The sequence below is a fragment of the Metschnikowia bicuspidata genome (assembly GCF_001664035.1).
Source record: "Metschnikowia bicuspidata var. bicuspidata NRRL YB-4993 chromosome Unknown METBIscaffold_1, whole genome shotgun sequence".
Lineage (NCBI taxonomy): Eukaryota > Fungi > Ascomycota > Pichiomycetes > Serinales > Metschnikowiaceae > Metschnikowia > Metschnikowia bicuspidata.
In genome coordinates this window covers 417521-434730 of record NW_017387731.1, presented here as the reverse complement: position 1 = coordinate 434730, position 17210 = coordinate 417521, and the positions used below count along the sequence as shown (strand labels likewise).

The 17210-nt window shown below is 51.6% G+C and overlaps 6 protein-coding genes across 6 annotated transcripts, besides 1 other annotated feature; 1 reads left to right on the top strand and 5 right to left on the bottom strand.

Annotated features, from left to right (window-relative positions):
* Positions 1 to 134: 134 nt before the first annotated feature.
* Positions 135 to 428: a sequence feature (Protein overlapping with rRNA (METBIDRAFT_62379, OBA22778.1) was converted to a misc_feature.).
* Positions 429 to 1642: 1214 nt separating this feature from the next.
* Positions 1643 to 2473, bottom strand: METBIDRAFT_29362 (translocon subunit). The gene is made up of 2 exons (XM_018855388.1): positions 2371 to 2473; positions 1643 to 2059 (listed from the first exon to the last, which is right to left on the bottom strand). The coding sequence occupies exons 1-2, from the start codon at positions 2465 to 2467 to the stop codon at positions 1953 to 1955; spliced, it is 204 nt and encodes a 67-aa protein (XP_018713258.1). The 5' UTR covers positions 2468 to 2473; the 3' UTR covers positions 1643 to 1952.
* Positions 2474 to 3174: 701 nt separating this feature from the next.
* Positions 3175 to 5109, bottom strand: METBIDRAFT_38187 (uncharacterized protein; the record flags this gene model as incomplete). The annotated part of the gene is made up of 1 exon (XM_018856967.1): positions 3175 to 5109. One exon carries the CDS (start codon positions 5107 to 5109, stop codon positions 3175 to 3177), a length of 1935 nt encoding a protein of 644 aa, XP_018713257.1.
* A 161-nt stretch (positions 5110 to 5270) lies between these two features.
* Positions 5271 to 5896, top strand: METBIDRAFT_29361 (uncharacterized protein). The gene has a single exon (XM_018855387.1). It carries the CDS (start codon positions 5734 to 5736, stop codon positions 5887 to 5889), a length of 156 nt encoding a protein of 51 aa, XP_018713256.1. The 5' UTR covers positions 5271 to 5733; the 3' UTR covers positions 5890 to 5896.
* A 2130-nt stretch (positions 5897 to 8026) lies between these two features.
* On the bottom strand, positions 8027 to 8851 carry METBIDRAFT_37233 (uncharacterized protein; the record flags this gene model as incomplete). Its single annotated transcript, XM_018856843.1, has 1 exon — positions 8027 to 8851. The coding sequence occupies one exon, from the start codon at positions 8849 to 8851 to the stop codon at positions 8027 to 8029; it is 825 nt and encodes a 274-aa protein (XP_018713255.1).
* A 264-nt stretch (positions 8852 to 9115) lies between these two features.
* PRP5 (DEAD-box RNA helicase) lies at positions 9116 to 11929 on the bottom strand (the record flags this gene model as incomplete). The annotated part of the gene is made up of 1 exon (XM_018859321.1): positions 9116 to 11929. One exon carries the CDS (start codon positions 11927 to 11929, stop codon positions 9116 to 9118), a length of 2814 nt encoding a protein of 937 aa, XP_018713254.1.
* A 474-nt stretch (positions 11930 to 12403) lies between these two features.
* METBIDRAFT_62367 (uncharacterized protein) lies at positions 12404 to 16642 on the bottom strand (the record flags this gene model as incomplete). Its single annotated transcript, XM_018858324.1, has 2 exons — positions 13334 to 16642; positions 12404 to 13258 (listed from the first exon to the last, which is right to left on the bottom strand). Exons 1-2 carry the CDS (start codon positions 16286 to 16288, stop codon positions 12404 to 12406), a joined length of 3810 nt encoding a protein of 1269 aa, XP_018713253.1. The 5' UTR covers positions 16289 to 16642.
* Positions 16643 to 17210: the final 568 nt, after the last annotated feature.

Sequence of the window (17210 nt, the reverse complement as noted above, 5' to 3'; positions counted from 1 at the left end):
CGATTCAGCTCGGATTGTTGGATTTTTGTTTTTCTTTGGTATATTCATCTGATTAAAGGGGCAAAACTATATAACTAATATATATAAAAAACCTTTAAACAGCTCCCATTGGAGTTGAACCAGTATAGTGCAGCTTACAACAAAGTGCAAGTACATTGCAAATTGTCAAAAATAAGGTGATGCAATTTCCTGGATCTGAGCAATTGAGAAAAGCAACATAATGTCGCGTTTGAGCTTTGTCTACTTGCTTCAAAGTATAATTTCGGTTGCGGCCATACCATGCAGGAAGCACTGTTTCCCGTCCGATCAACGTTAGTTAAGCTGCATAGGGCCACACTGAGTAGTGTAGTGGGAGACCATATGCGAAATTGTGGTGCTGCAATCTTTTTTTCACGGTATGCCTTTTGTTGCGAGCTCTTTCGTTTCATGGCTGGCCAAATGCGCTAATGAATTGGACTAATACTTAGTATCAGAATTTGTTTCTATGTACTCGGAGAATGTGTAAGCAGTGATGGCCTCTAGTGGTTCGAAAACTCATTAAAAAATCTGAGACGTTTTAGGCGTGGGATTATTGCAGCTTCGTTTGAGAAAACTCAGAAGTTGGTGCAATACGGTGATGCGTATACATTTTTTAGAGTATGCAGTTGCTCATCTGCAAATCAAAAATCTGGCCTACGGGTTTGCCAGTCAGTATGTTCAAATAATTCGGTACGTTTAAGGATGTGTGGACTTACCACAAATAATCTTGAAAAGTCGATAGATAAGTATAGTCAAGGCTCCGAAAATTCAAGTTAAAGTCATTATGCCGTCTGTGCTTTAGCGGGTCGATGTAACTTTGGATCCACCGCTTACAAAGGTACAGATGAGAGAGAGGCGAGTCCTTTTTACGCCAGTCAATACCAAGGTATGGTCATATATTAGGCTTCTAGCCTCAGTGATAATGTGCTGGAAGCCATTGCACGTGATTGAAATAAATCAACAGTCAAAGATTCCAAAGAACTGGTTGTAAATTGAGGCGTTCATCAAAAGAATTAATCTGGTTCTGCATCGCGTTTGTCGAGGTTTATATTTAAAGACGCGGCGAGTTGTAGAGAGTATGTTCTTCCAATTCTAAACTCCTTAATTGAAGCGACTATTGCAAAATATAGTTAACAAGCTAGCAATTGTTTGTCTTAAGCCGATTACCTGTGCTACGTTTTGCTATCACATACCAATTTCGAGGGATCTTGAAAAAACCTATAAACTACCTCTTAATTTTTCTCTAATTAGATTGAAAAGTGAAAAAATGAGAATTGCCATCAACTCGCGAAAAATATAAATATCACCAACAAAAGAAAGAATGAAAAGGATTACTTAACAAACAAGTCTGGAGCTTCATTTTAATCAGACAGACATTTATATCATACACTCGCGTATATACGCCTGAACCGATGCAATAGAGGAAGAAATTCTCGATCTTGTGTGTGATTAAACCTGGCTGATAATATTTTGAACTAGAAAAGATAGTTCATTTGATTACCATTTTTCTAAATGAAACAAGGATCCTTGCAATAGCCATATTTGAGTATATCGCAAAGGAGACAAAAAGGAAACGAGACGCTTTGAAGTTTGCGACACAACATAGTCAAGTATCAAGAAACACGTCACCTTAGACGGCGTGCAAGATTAAAGTATTCATCAGTATAAAACCACAACCAGCCATCAGCAATAATTGTGGTCTACACGAGCATACGAAACAATTTATGGAAGGAAAGCCAAAGAAAACCTTGCCTGAAATGGCAGAATAAGAAGAAACGAAAAAGGATTGATTAGAAGCGTCCAGAAACAAAGCTCTCCTCCGCCGAAGGCCGCCAGGAGCAGTCACATGACCAGGGCAATTGTTCGGCACCCCGAAGCCTACGGTTCATTCTTCGTGTACGTTTATTAGTATTCATTGTTATGGTGCGAGCTGCCTACACAATCAAGTATCTGATGGGGATGTGCAACAACTTGACCACGTAACCCACCACGCCCATCATGACGAAACCAATGCCAACGGCTCTAATGATCTTGAAGTATTCTGCAGATAGTTAGTACTTGCGGCGACACGGGAGCCTGAGTCCAGGACTTGTGGTCTGTTGTGGTGTTTGGAGGGGACATGGCCACGCGTACAACAAGGCCAACATGTCCCTGAACAAGGGCGTCGAAGTTCCATTTTCACGAGCGTCGACATCCCGATTTCACAGAAGCATCGACATTCCGTTTTCACAAAAGCGTCGATTTCTGATTGCGTCATGAAACAGCACGCTAGAAATACACGGGGCCGGCGGGCTGGGGAATCAGGGCAATCCAGAGTCATCGAAAGCTGCCAAGACGGCCGCGGTCACATACCTTTTTGGGTGGGTTTCTGGCACTTCTTGATGAAGGCCGTGCCGTCCTTGAGGAATCCAGAAGGGATCTCGGTGATTTTCTCCAAACCTTCGGCCATTTCTGCTGTTGTGATGTGGTTGGGTGGAGAGAAAAGGCCGAGGTGTCCAGTTCCAGACGCGGGCGCGGGTCGTGCGCGGGCCGGCGCACGGTTATCGCGGCGTGTGCAGGACGGCCGTGTCGCTGGTTTCGCAGCCGGTGCACGAGCCATCGGCAGGAGGAAGTTGGATTTCTTGAAGATCTTTCTTCTTCTTTCTTGAAGGTCTTTCGTCCCTTTTCTTGGTCTTTCCTCTATCGATTCTTTCTCATCTTGTATCTTTGATCTTCTTTCAATCGTTTGCTTTCCTTTTGAACTTTGCGCCTGTTTTCTTGCCTTTCTTCGTCCGCCTGCTTCCGCTGGTATGTTGGTATGTTGGTATGTTGGTATGATGGTTTGATGCTTCCGTCTTCGTTGTTGTGTCTTCGCTGGTTGTGTTTTCGTTGGTTGTGTCTTCGTTCGTTCCAACTTCGTTCGTTCCAACTTCGTTCGTTCCAACTTCGTTCGTTCCAACTTCGTTCGTTCCAACTTCGTTCGTTCCAACTTCGTTCGTTCCAACTTCGTTCGTTCCAACTTCGTTCGTTCCAACTTCGTTCGTTCCAACTTCGTTGGTTCCGTTTCGTTGGTTCCGTTTCGTTGGTTCCAGCTTCGTTGGTTCCATCTTCGCTGCTTCTGTCGTCATGACACGCCCTGCTCAAGCAGACACGTGCCCCGGCACCTGCGTCGGGCCCCTAGAGGAGGTCCAAAAAGCCGTCGTCCTCGTCTTCACGCAACCGGCGCAGCTCGAGCTCCAGCATCTTTTGCAAATACACGTTCTCCCTGCGCTGCGCCCACAGGCGCACGTCGCGCTCCATAACGGTGTCAAGGCTCCATTTGCGAGCAATGTACGGGATCTCCGCCATGTGCCCCGCCTGGCCCTTGGCGTGCACAAGCATGCGCAAGGTTTGCGCATAGAGCGAGCGGATGCGCTCCCCCGTGGCGCGGGCCAGCGGCGCATTGAACGAACACGGCGCCACCGAGTGGGCCTCGGCCTCGTCCGCGAGGCGGCGCAAGATGTCATAGCATAGCGCCGCGCCCTGGAGCTCGCACTCGGCGGCGGTCAGCACCACCAGCGGCTGCAAGAGCTCCGCGGCCACGTGCATGTAGGTGCGGTACGGGCGGGCGGAGAAGCCCGGGCTGGACTCGTGGAAACACTTCCAGAGCTCGGCAAGCAAGCCGTGGCGCTGGCGGCGCAAGCCGGCCACGAACGCCAAGAAGCGCTCGTAGTCGAAGGCCGCGGATTGCTTGGCCTCGTCGAGCGCCGCGGGGAAGGCGTCTGCGGTCCCGGCGGCCACCGGCGCCCCCGTCGAGGACACGAAGTGCTGGAACGCACGGGCCTCGGAGAAGCGCGAGGCGATCTCGGCCCAGCGGAAGATCTGGTCCCAGAAGCGGCGGCTGTGCGGGCCGCCCACGTCGAGGGCGTAGTGCGCCTGGAACGCGTTGATGTACGCCATGCAGCTGACGTACTGCTGGTTGAAGAGCAGGGCCACCACCACGGCCGTGAGCACGTCCAAGTCCGGGAAGAGGGGGTCCAGCGGCGCCGGGCGGCGGAAGCCCGGCACGAGCCGCCCGTCCGGCGCAAGCCCCCAGTTGGCCTCCACGAGCCGCGCGGCCTGCTTCACGTTCTTGTCGTACGCTACCAGCAGGAGCATCACCGCCACGAACGCGGAGTCGAACACGGGGCGGGCCGCGCCCACCGCCGCGCCCTGCTGCGCCGCGTACGCACGGAACAAGTCCGGCCACTTCTGCGCGTGCTTGAACGACGACTGCCGCGGGTCGACCACCACGTCGTTCAACGGCGACCGCTCCACGCGCCAGAGCGACAGCTGCGCGTTGCCGTACACCTGGAAGCGGAGCACGCCGAGCCGGTGCGTCCGGAGCCGCGGCGCGGCCGGCCCGTGCTGCCGGTCCAAGTGCTGGAACCAGCGCAGCGCCAAGTCCAACTTGGCGTTGTTCAACTCGAGCTCAATCAAGTTCTCGTAGTCGGCCGCGGCCAACGAGAACCGCGGCGGCAGCGCGGCGGCGGCGCCCGGCGCAAGCGGCCCGGAGCCCTTGGCGTACAAGTGCGGCGCGTCCGAGCCGGGCGCCAGGAGCATGTTGGCGTAGACGGCCCGGATCTGCTCGCGGAGCCGGCGCACGTGCGCCATGTGCGGCGCGGCGTCCTTGTGCGCCATCATCTTGGCCGAGCTGGCCTTGAAGAGCATGTGTTTCTGGTACTCCACCAAGCGGCGGAGCACGTGCGCCATTTCCCGTGGCAAGAGCACCGTGTGCCACGGCACGCGCAGTGCTGGCGACGTCCATCGGGACACGGTCGCGAGCAACGCGTCGAACCGCTTTTCACGCAAGAGCCGGGCGATTTCCGCCTTGACAAGCTCGCTGCGCCCGGGCGTGGTGGCTGTGTCCGGGCCGTGCCGGGGCGCCGAGAGGCTGCCGAGGTACGCTGCTGCCGGCGAAGCTGCTAGCAGCTGGGCCAAGGTCTGCGGGGCCGACTCGGCTCCGGAGACTAGGGCCGTTCTGGGTGCGGCCGGCGTGGGCGCGGCCGTTCTGGGCGCGGATGTGGAAAAGTGCCGCTGCACACTAGACACACGGCCGCTGCGGGTCCGGAAGAGCGTGGCGAGTCCCGTCATTGCACGCTTGGAGAAATGGCCGGGGCGTTTTTCACTCGCTTCACCTTGTGCGAGCCGGGCCTGCACCCAGCGCGGGGCCAGTCACGTGCCGCCGCGCTGGGCTGCTCGGGGCACGGCTGGTCGGGGCCTGCGCTGGAGACACGGGGCCTGCGCCTGGAATGCTGGGTCTGGGCACGTGTCTGGGCATTGCGTGTGGCATGCCGGGTCTTGATGAGTGTTGCTATATATTGTGTTTTACGATGTGTTGAGTCTTGGTATGTGTTGGTCTTGGTATGTGTTGGTCTTGGTTTTGTTGAGTCTTACTATATATTGAGAAACCGAGTCTAGTCATATGTCAAATCTTACCATATACTGAGTCTTACTGTATGTTAGGTCTTGGTAGGTGTCGTCTTTTGGATCTGATGAGTCTTACTATACGTTTAGTCGTACTATATTCTGATATTCTGAGTCTTACTATATGTTAAGCCTTAGGATTTGTCGAGTCTTAGTATATGCTAGATGTGTCGAATCTTAGTATATGTTTAGTCGTACTATATACTGAGGAACTGAGACTTGGCATGTCAAATCTTACCATATACTGAGTCTTCTATATACCGAGTCTTACTATATACTGAGTCTTACTATATGTCTAGTCTTACTATATGTCTAGTCATACTATATGCTGAGTCTTACTTTGTGTTGAGTCTTGCTTTGTCTCGGTGCTTACTATTTATTAAGAGTCTACTATATGTTAAGTCTTACAATGTTGAAGCTTACTTTATATTTGGTCTTACTATGTGATTTGTCGTACTGTGTGCTGAATCTTGACATATGTTGAGTCTTGATATATGTGAGTGTTGCTTTATGGTAAGTCTTGCCATATGCTGAGAGTTGCTATATGTGAAGGGTTTACTATATGTTACGTCTTGATAACTTACTGTAGATTGAGTCTCACTAGCTCACTATATATTATGCTGTGTCTTGCGAAGTGGCAAGTCTTACTATCGTTAAGTCTTGTCATATGATGAGTCTCATTTATATGCTGAGTCCTGCTATGTGTGAAGCCTTGATATGCTTGAGTATCCCGATATATTGATTCTGGACATAAGTGAAGTCTTACTATATGTGAAGTCTTACTATATGTGAAGTCTTACTATATGTGAAGTCTTACTATATGTGAAGTCTTACTATATGTGAAGTCTTACTATATGTGAAGTCTTACTATATGTGAGGTCTTACTATATGTGAAGTCTTACTATATGTGAAGTCTTACTATATGTGAGGTCTTACTATATGTGAAGTCTTACTATATGTGAAGTCTTACTATATGTGAAGTCTTACTATATGTGAAGTCTTACTATACGTGGAGTCTTACTATATGTGGCGTCTTACTATATGTGGAGTACTGCAACATGCTAAGAGTTACTCTATGTTGATTCCGGCCATATGTGAAGTTTTCCTATATGTGGGGTCTTACTTGATGTTGAGTCTCACCATATGCGAAATTTTGTCATATGTGAAGTCTCACTATACGTAAAGTCTGGAAAGATGTGAAGTGATACCCTATGTTAAGTTTTCCTGTACGATAGGTCTTGTATGTGTTGAGTCTCACTAGATGTTAGGTATGGACATATGTTAGGTCTTACTATATGTATAGTCCTACTATATGGAGTCTTACTATATGTTGATTCAGGACACATTGAGTCTTGCTATCTGTGAAGACTTACTGTATTTCGAGTCGTACCATAAGCTAAGTCTTGCTATATCTTGAGTCGGCACACTTTGAGACTTGCGATGTCAAGTCTTACTATTAATTGAGGCTTACTATATATTGAGTCTTGCGATATGTGAAGTCTGGACATATGTCAAGTATTACCATATGTTGAGTCTTCATATGTCTTTCCGTGTGTAAAGTCTTACTATATACTGGGTCTTATTATCAGCTGATTCTCATTATTTGCGGAGTCTAACTATATGTTGAGACAATTCAATTTATGCCTTTTCGTGTGTTTGGTCTACTTTGTCTTCGGGCTTGGTATGTGATGAGTCTTGTTATTTGATTCAGGACATATTGAATCCTGCTTTATGTTAAGTCTTGCTATGTCTTGGATATCTTTAGTCTGAACATATGTTTGGCATTACTATATGTTCAGTTCTGCTATCTGTCAAGTCTTGCTACATGTCAAGTCTTGCTATGTGTTGAGCTTGACTATATCTTGAGTCGTACTATGGGCTAAGTCTTGTCGTATGCTGATGTATGCTACCTAATGCCGGACGTAGGCTAAGTCCTCATATATGTTGAGTCTTTACATGTGCTGAGTCTTGTATACGTGAAGTTTCATTCATATGTTGAGCTTTACTATAAATTGAGTCTTACGATATACTGAGTCTTACTGTATGTTGAGTCTTACTGTATGTTGAGTCTTATTGTAAGTTGAGTCTACTGTATATCGAGTCTTGCCGCATGGTAAGTTTCAATACGTTGAGTCTTACTATATGTTATGTCGTATATGTTGAGTCAGATTATATATGGAGTCCTACTATATGTTGAGCTAGGGTATATTGAGTCTTGCCCTATGTCAAGTCTTGCAATACGCTCCCGCCATGAGCTACAGCTTGCCACATCAAGTCTTGCAATACGCCAAGTCTTCAAAACTTAGCTCTTACTACATGTCTTGTCTTTCGCTGTGTCTTGCGATCTGTCAAATCTTGTCATTCGTGAAATACATACTTTGAGTCCTACGATCTGTCAAATCTTGTCACTCGTCAAATCCATACATTGAGTCTTGTGATCTGTCAAGTCCTACCATACGCATCTCTCGCCATACACCAGTTAGCCACATAACACAAACCAGCCCTGACCGCAGGCCTGGACAAAAACACTGACCGTGCGCCCAGCGACATACGCTAAAACACTGACTCGAAACTCCCCACCTACCTAGAGTTTGGGCTTGCCAAAGCCATTGGCCGGGAGCCCTCCCACCAAGTGCACAGCGTTGTACTCGGCAATGTTCAACAAGCCCTGCTCGTGACCACCCCCGTCCACCATGAATTGGATTGACTCTTTCGTCCCCTTGATTGCCCACTGCGGGTTCGAGTTGATGTCCTGGCCTAGCTCCAAACCGCGCGCGATGCCGGCGTCGAAGTCGGGCACTACTTCGCTCACAAACCCCAAGCCGAGCGCCTGCTCCGCGCCAAACACCTCTCCTGTCAACGCATACTGGTGCACCAACGACTTGTTGCCGACGAGATTTGTGATTCGCTGCAACGAGCCCATATCCGCGACGATGCCGATCTTGATCTCTCGGATCGAGAACCTCACGTCTTGCGTGGCAATCCGGATGCTGCACGCAGAAGCAATGTCTATGGCCAAGCCGTAGCACACGCCATTGAGCAACGCAATCGTGGGCGTCCTCATGCGCGCAGGCGTCGCAATGGCGTCCTGGAACTCGCGAATATGCGCATACATCTTGTTTTTCTTCAGCGCAAAAGTCTGGCTTTCGCCTGTATCCACCAACAGCATTGCCGCTTTCAAGTTCAAGCCCGATGAAAACGCCTTGCTGAACGACGAGGAGATCAAGATCACGTTCGTGTCCGCATCGCTGTCAAGCTGCGTCAAGATCTCATGATACGCCCTCCAGTCTTCCTCCGCGTAGGCATTCAATGTTTTAGGGTTGTTGTACATGACGTGAACGAACCCTGGCTCGATTTCCTTCACCGCCCATTTCTCGAATCTGGCAAAGACCTGTGCGTCAAAAGTCATTGTGGTCTTGAGTCTTTTGGCTCGATTCTCTAGTACTGATGGCACAACCACAAAAAGACCTGTGACAAGAAAGAGAAACCAAAACGGGCTAATGGTGGCGTGGCCCGCGTACGAGCATTCATCGGTACCCCACGTCGATCGTGCCGAGGATGTACCTGGCCCGCGTTGTGCAGGACGCGACCTCCCCACGAACAGGAGCACAGGGAGTACTCCCAAAAGTCGGTATACGTTCCTGGCAAGCGAGCCTCCATTTGTCCAGCACCGCTAGACTGTGTATTTTCCTGGAGCAGCCAGCCCCTCGTCTGCGGCGGCCTGTTCGAGCCCGTCAATCATTTTGAGCCGGAGCATGCGGTTCGCCTCGCTCACCGCGTTTTCCGTAAGTCCCTCGATAAGCAAGTACAATTTCGGCGGAGCAGGCACGTCACGCCCGCCTTGTTTCACCGTGGCGGGGATTTTTGTTTTCGGCGCGTAGTACTGGCCCTTGTTTGTAATGGACGTAGAGGTGGCCTCGATGATTTGCGCAAGACTGTCCGCGTTCATGACTATCCACCTGGCCTTCTGAGGGAGATCGTTGATGGTGACACGCGAGTGGAACTTGCACTTATCTGGCCCCGACGTCTCCTCGGCCCTTCCCTCGATGACTTTGAACTCCGGCAAGTCAAGGGCCGCTTCAGGCGTAGACTTGTCGGCCGCATGTGCCTTGGCTGAGCCCGATGCTTTCGGCTCGGACTCCACGTCGTATGCCTTCCTCTCCATCAGCTTGGTGGAGTTCCGCGTCTCGTCGAGCTTGTTCAACCCGTTCCCGCCGAACCCGAACCGGAACTTCTCTTTCCCGCTCTTGACTTTGTCCAAAAACGAGTTGGCAATCTCAATGAGGCGAGGCTCAATGAGCGCGTCGGGCACCTTGCTGAGCCGGAGCGCCTTCACAAGATCCGTGATTGGCCGCTCTTGCTCAGACGTCACAAAGGTGTACGCATCGCCATGGTTGCCCGCCCTGCCCGTGCGCCCGACGCGATGCACATAGTCCTCCATGTGGTTTGGCGGGTCGAAATTGACCACGAGATCAAGGCCCTTGACATCGAGCCCTCTTGCGGCCACGGACGTGGCGATGAGCACGTCCACGCCGCTCTCTTGGGAGGAGAATTCCCGGATTGCATGCTTGCGGTCGATCTGCTCCTTCCCGCCGTGGATGGCTACACAGGGGATCTTTTGGGCAAGCAACTTGACAAGCAAGCCGTCCGCGGAGTCCTGCTTCTCCACGAAAACAAGTTTCTTCACCCGCGGGAACAGCGCAAGCGTGTCCACGAGCCTGCGGAACTTGCGCTGGAAGATCTCGTCGGCAGACTCACGGTCGTTCACGTCGAAGAACTCGACTTTCTGGGTGATTTCAGGCGCAACAACACTGATCCCACCCACCACCACCTCCACGGGGTCCAGGAGCACAGCACGTGCAAGGCTCTCCATCTTCTTGGCAAATGTCGCCGAAAAGAGAATGCTCTGCCGGTCCGGCCGGATCTGCGAGAAGATCTTGTTCACCTGCGGCTCGAACCCAAAATCGAACATGCGGTCGGCCTCGTCTAGCACAATGTACGTGGCCCGCTGCAAGTTGCACACGCGCCCGTTGTTGGCGGCAAGCAAGTCAATGAGGCGGCCGGGCGTGGCCACCACCACCTGCGAGCCCTTCTTGAGCTCGGCGATCTGCGGCTCGATGGACGATCCGCCATAGCAGCAGCACGCCGAGATGGCCAATTTCTTGGTGAAATGGCTGAGCTGCTTGTAGATCTGAAGCGCAAGCTCGCGCGTGGGCGTCAAGAGCACGGCAATGGGCCCGTCGCCCCGGGCCAAGGGCGGCTGCGCCTGCACGTGGTTCAATAGAGGCAACACAAATGCCAATGTCTTGCCGGACCCGGTTTTCGCCACGCCCATGAAGTCCCGCCCGGACATGATGGCGGGGAGCGCCTGCGACTGGATGGCCGTTGGTTTGGTGTACGAGAGCTTGTCCTCCATGACTGCACGCACCAAGGGCGAAAGGGGCAACTGGTCCCAGGCCCAGATAGGTCTGGGCACGTGCGAGCCCGTGACCTTGATGCCGTCCATTTCTAGCCGCATCGCCTTCACGTCGTCGCAAGTGAGCTGGCCCACGGCCGGCAGCTCGATGTAGAAGTCCTTGCGGAAGGGCGTATAAGCCACGTGTTGATGGTCGACTTTCGCGAGTTCCTTGCCCTTCACAAAGCTCTTCATTCGCGCCAGAATAAGCCGGTCGCCCTCGTGGTCGTCGTCGTCGTCGTCGTCGTCGTCGTCGTCGTCGTCGTCGTCGTCGTCGTCTTCTGCCGGCCCCGGCACGGGCATCGCGCTGAAAACTGCCATATTTTCCGTGGCCCTGATTCCAGGCTCACTCTTTGCTTCAGACTGCGGCTGGTTGCCGTCTCCGGGGCGCTCAAGCGACTCGAGGAAAAGATCGAGCTCGTCCTTGTCGCCGGCTTCGTCGCTGCGGGCGGCTTTTGCCCGTTTGGGCCCTGCCGGATTGTCGGCACGGTTATAACTGCTTTTGGAGGTGCCCGGGGCTCGGAACATCGGGCCCGAGCCGGTCTCGTCGTCGTCTTCAGCGGCAAAAACACTCGCTACCGCACCAGTGCGCTTGCGTACAAGCGGGGCGAGGCGGCTTACGACTCCGGGGGCCAGAGGCCCACTGTTTTTCTTTAGTTTCCACGCGCCTAGACGGATTTGGCTGGCGGATTGCGGCCCTGGTGCTACGAGGGGCACTACGGGAGACGGGGCCTGGGGCTGGGGCAGCGGGCTGGCGGAGGCTCCCTGCTGTTTCTTCCGCTTCCACTCCTCTAGCTTCCGCTGTCTTTCCAACTTCCTCAAATCTTCAGCAGAGGGGGGAGCCCCGTTCTTTTTTGTATCTGCGGTATCAGCGGCACGCGCTGCGTCTTTGTGAACGTCTGTGTCTTCGATTTTCCCCGTGTTTGTGGGGGCCGGCGGGGACTCGGCAGAGGCCTTTTTGAGCTTCCATTTCGCTAGCTGCTGCCTGCGCTTCTCGAGCTTCTCGAGCTTTGCGAGCTGGTCTTCGGACATGTTAGTTTTCAGTAGAGTAAACGAGTGATTTTGCGTTTGATGCACACCTTTAGGGTATTACCTGAAAGAAGTATGGTAGGCAGTTGTCGATGGAGCTGGCGCGATGTATGTTGGTCCCAAGTTCGCGCGCTCAAGTATGCGGCTTTGGGCTCATCAGAAATATGAGCTGCTGGCAGGGAAGGAAAAAAAATAACATACGCAATATTCGGAGCAGTAGGAAAAAGTTTGTATGGCGCTGACTCTTCTAAAGCCGTTTTTGATGCAGCGACTGGTTCTGGCGCAAGCTTGCAACGTCCAATCCGGCCGTCGATGATACTACTGGGACGGGACGGCCGTGCGACTTCAATACCCCAATCTGATGAAAAACACACATCACTCGCCTGTTGGACCACAGTCAGATGCCCCAAAACAAAAGAGGCGATACACCTTTAGGAACGCCTCACTAAACTCCGGGCCGAAATTTCGTATGCCGCTTTACAAAGATGTAGTCACTGTAACGGTCTGTGAGTTCAAGAGAAGCACGGGTGCCAATCCATCGAGCCAGATGGCAAGACTATTGGTGTATGCGAGCGACTCTTCGTCATCCAAATGAGACCCAATTGCCGGAGCGGGGAGCGTCGAGAAAATCACGGCCGTGTCGTCCGTTTTCGAGATCTTCTTCATGAGCTCATTGAGGATGATATGCTGGCCCTTGGCGGGGAGATCACTGAACGAGAGCAGCTCCAATTCCTTTTGAAGCAGTCTGTACGTGAGCTTGTTCTCGCGACTTAGCCCGCTGGTGCCCTCGCGCAAATTCACAGTGGACATCTCTCTACTAGAAAGCGATAAGCCCTCGTCATCTTCTCTGAACCCCGGCGATTGCAAGTGTTCATGAATCCCATCGTTTGTGAGAATTGAGGGTGTTTGAGTTCCTGCTTGCTCGAACTGCGGGTTGAAATGCACACTTTGACCTTTCTTGCCCTGGATCGCCCGTCTTGAGGTTGCTTTAAGCCCAGCTCTGTTCGTCTCGGCCAAGGAGTGGGTCAGAGAGCTCGTGAGAGGTCCGTCCTTGTATATGTTTTCTGCATCCTTCACTTTTTCTGGACCCGTATCCAAGTGCATCTGATGGTCATCCTCGATATCGTCGCCGTCATCATCTTCTTCCGAGTGTTCAGCCTCTTCTACAAACTCAATCGAAGGCTTAGCGTTCTCACTATCCTCATCTGCTTCGGCGTCATCAGCATCGTCTCTGATTTTCGAATGTGGAATCTTGCCCGCCAGAAAGTTCGGACGTAGATTCGATCGAGAAGCACGAATTGAGAGCTGGTCGGGCGTTTTGGGGAGCAACATCTTCGCGCGTCTGACATCTAAGCCACTAACGGGGGTCCTTGCTTGACTGGAGGTGACAGGTCTGGTTTCCTGTACTTCCAGTTTTGGGGAGGGTGAAGATTTCTGGGTAGCAGCAGTGGAGGCATAGCCGCTAGATTGCGGCCTGACAATTCCTTGCTGGTTTAGTACGCTAGATGCATGGCTGGCCACATCTTCCTTGATGTAGTCTTTTTCTGTGTCACTGTCATCGCTGCTATCAAGAACCCCGTCGTATTTGAAGAACAGGCCATCGCCTTGAGCTTTCATATTGAGCGAAAGCGATAAGCCTTGTTCATGTAAGTTGGACAAGGTGTACCTCCGATTGTTTTTGAGAGACTTGCCTCTCCCAGTTCCTTCAGACGGGCTTTTTGACGTAAAAGTCAACTTTCGGAGTCGATTGGAGAGATCATCCGCAATGACAATTGCGCGCGATTTATGGTTCCCCTTTCTTGGTCTCTTCTGAGCCTCAAGATCCCGTAATGCTTTTCTGCCCTCCACCATATTAATCCACCACTGATCCGTATTTAAGATCAGCTTGATATGTTCATATACCGCCCGTGTGTCGGTCGTTACATCATGTCCTTTCACGAGGAGGTTGTAGCTTGGAAGATTTTCGCTGTCAAAGCACACAATCTTCACCTCGGCGTCGATCCGAAGACTCTCGAGCAAGGTTCCTAGTCTCTGTCGCTCGTCTTCTTGTTCTGCAGTTGTTTCAACAAAGGCAATGATTCTCAACACGTAACCATTTTTCTCCCATTCGTCAACTGTTGAAAGAATCAGACCCAACTGCAAAATCAAGGTGTATGTGTCGAAGTTGGTAGACATCACCGATTTCCCGTCTTCAAGCAAGCAGATGGTAGACATCTGGATCGGGTACAAGTCGATGTACTTTTTGGGCTTTTTGCCCATTTTCGACATTTTACTTTTGATCCACAGTTTCTCGAAAATCGGGAGCTTCATGTCCCTGAAATTCGCAGCCACAGCCACTGTTGCTTGCATAATGACCAAGTCTTCGACAATCTGCACCCACTGGTTGACCGAGACCTTCTTTTCCTTTCTGCAGTCATCAGTGGGCAACTGGAGGTGAGACTGGTTCATTGGAAGCTCCACTCCATGTTTATGGAAGTCGTAAAAGCCAATCACAGTGATGTTTGGCTTCATGCCTCCCAAGCCAGAGCCGAGGAAAACATTGCGCACTCCCCAGGGCAACGACGGACCAATGGCGATCTGTACAAATGCCTTGATTTTCGCCAAGTCTCTCAATTTCAACCAGGCGTTTTTCTGCTTCCGGATCTCCTTGAACGAGCTGATGTTGAACTCCGAGGACACTCCATCTGAGCTGCTGTGGTCATCCAATAGGACCACGTGCCCCAAGATATAAAGCCCACCCTTTTTGAGGTGGTTGCAGAAGCCTATGAGGTTCCACGAGGTTTGTGGGTCATCGCACAACAACAAGATCTGGGGTCTCCAGTACTTGACACTCATCTGCAATTTGAGGCGGAGCAAGTACTTGCGCACCTGGTGGTAGATCAAGAGCTGCAGAATGTCGCCGAAATTCAGCGGCGGCGTTGAGTAGTGAATCATCATAATCAAAAACACCAAGAAGACGATGGCTGAGGTTGCAGAGACCCCGTCGCAGATGTACATGGCAATGACCGAGGTCAAGCCGCCCGTAAACGCGGTCTTGGAGTTGAAGTACTTGAACGAAGGCCGGAAATTGGGCGCCGAGCCGAGCCGCAAAAGGAAGCACGCCAAGTTGGTGACCAAGAATGTCATCAAGAATGCCATGGTGATGAAGATGGCGATCTGGTTGATGTCCGCAAAGAGAAACACCTGGGCTAGAAGCCACGTGAGAAGAATGCTCAAGAGCTCGGCCCGTCTTTTTTCATGAGGCCGTTTTTTCCGCGTGGCAAATGCTGACAAGCCCGGGATGATGCGGTCGTCGGCAATGGCATTGAGCATGGACGCGGCTCCCACCACGCCCATGATTACCGAGAAAAGCGACGTCGAGACCTCTCCAATGATGATGATGAGCCCGTTCATGTTGATTGACTGGATCACCTTAATGTCCCTATGCAAAAGCTCGCGAGGCGTCGACACGCCGAGCGACACAATCACCAACAAGTACAAAACAAAGCTGGTCAAGAGCCCGTAGAGCGTGCCCTTGGGAATCAGCCGCGAGGGCGTTTTGAGGTCGCCCGACATCGACGAGCCGGCAAAGATGCCGGCCGTGGCGGGGAAGAAAATGCCGAACATGTTACAGAATGTCTCGGGGACCCCCGGCGGCTGCACAGAGCCCACGGCGCCACTTGTAAATTGCGGCCAGAGATTCTCAAGGGTCGTGGCCCACGAAATCCCGGTGTATTTGAGGCCGTCCCAGGGCGCCGGGAGCGGGTGGCCCGCAGGCACCACAAGCGCCGATACAGGGATCGATAAAGTGCTGAGAGTGAGGAGCACAAAAAGCCAGAGCGCCGTTTTAGAAACGAGCGACAGGCCCACGATCGCCACGCCCGTGCACATGGCCAAAAGCAAGGTCGAGTATGCGAGCTCCCACACACGGGAAACAGGCAAGAGCGGAAAAATGTCGCCCTGGACGGCGCCGAAATTTACTAGGAGCGGCTCGATGAAACCCACCACGTTCAACGAGGCATTGAGGATCTGGCCCACGAAGAAAATCAAGCCGATGGCGCCGCCGAACTCGGGGCCCAACGAGCGTGAGATCATGTAATAGGCGCCGCCGCCTTTCACCGTGCCGTTGGTGGAAATGGCGCTGATGGAGAGCACAGTGAGCACATTGATAAGGTACGACATCACAAGAAGAAGCACCGAGCCCATGATGCCCATCTGGCCCACGATGAAACCAAAGCGAAGAAACATCAAGATGGAGAGCACGTTAAGAGATGTCAGGAGATACACGCCGTCAAAGGTGCCTAGTTTCGGGCTGGCTGGCGCCACCCGTTTGCGCCTGTTTTGGGGCTTGGTCCTCGGTAGAAGCGGGGTGTTTTCGGCCATTTTTGGGGGACCAGCAGGATAGTTGGCAAGAGTCTTTGTAGACTAGGGTTGCGTTTGTTCACAATGAGATGCCTTCTTTGTGTTTCCACTCCTTTCGCCGTCAAATCACAAGACCTGCCCGATCTAAGATGGACTAAACCAGCTAGGAAGGATGTGTGAAAACACAGGCTTGAGGAGCAATGTGAGCCAGCCGCAGAGTAAAAAGATAGCGTGCAGTCGAAAACAAAAGAGACTGCCGTATATCTCGACTGCCTTGATCTCGAAGGTTCAAGAAAAAGCTGGTGGGGCGGATTAAGATCAGGCGTCCGCAGCTTCGAGTACCGAACCCGGCATCACGTGACCGCCGCTATCTGGGTGCAGCTGCACTGGCCTCGCGCGTTTCAGCCCCACGGTCCCTGCATGGAAACGAATGCGGCCCACGTACATCGCTTATTCCTTGATAATAATAGAGTTATCTGTATGAATATACGTGGAGTTGACTAGAGCTTATATAGTCAGCCCCCAAGGAACAAGAACTCTCTCTCCTATGAGAACTCTTTTCAGTACTCGATGGGCCAAGCGTACAATGTGCAGTCCCATACCAGCAACATGCCAGATATCTCTGACACTTGAGCAAGAGGCTTCAATCAATGTTTGTTTGTTTGATTTTCATTTCTTTGCACTGCCTTCAGAGAAAGCAAGGAAATCTACCAAGATGCTTTTTTACTTTCCAGACCTGATGGGAATCACGGCGCGCGTATCGCGGTCTCTTTCCATGTACGGCTTACTGCTCGAAATGTCGCTATCGCGCATAACAGGAAACTGCGAAGAAGGCAATACTGGAGCAAAGGCGCATTACAATGCGATCAAAAATTGATAGGCTATTTTTTGGTCTTTTTTTGATTTGAGGCCATGAGTTGTGTGGGATAAATGAGTGTATTGA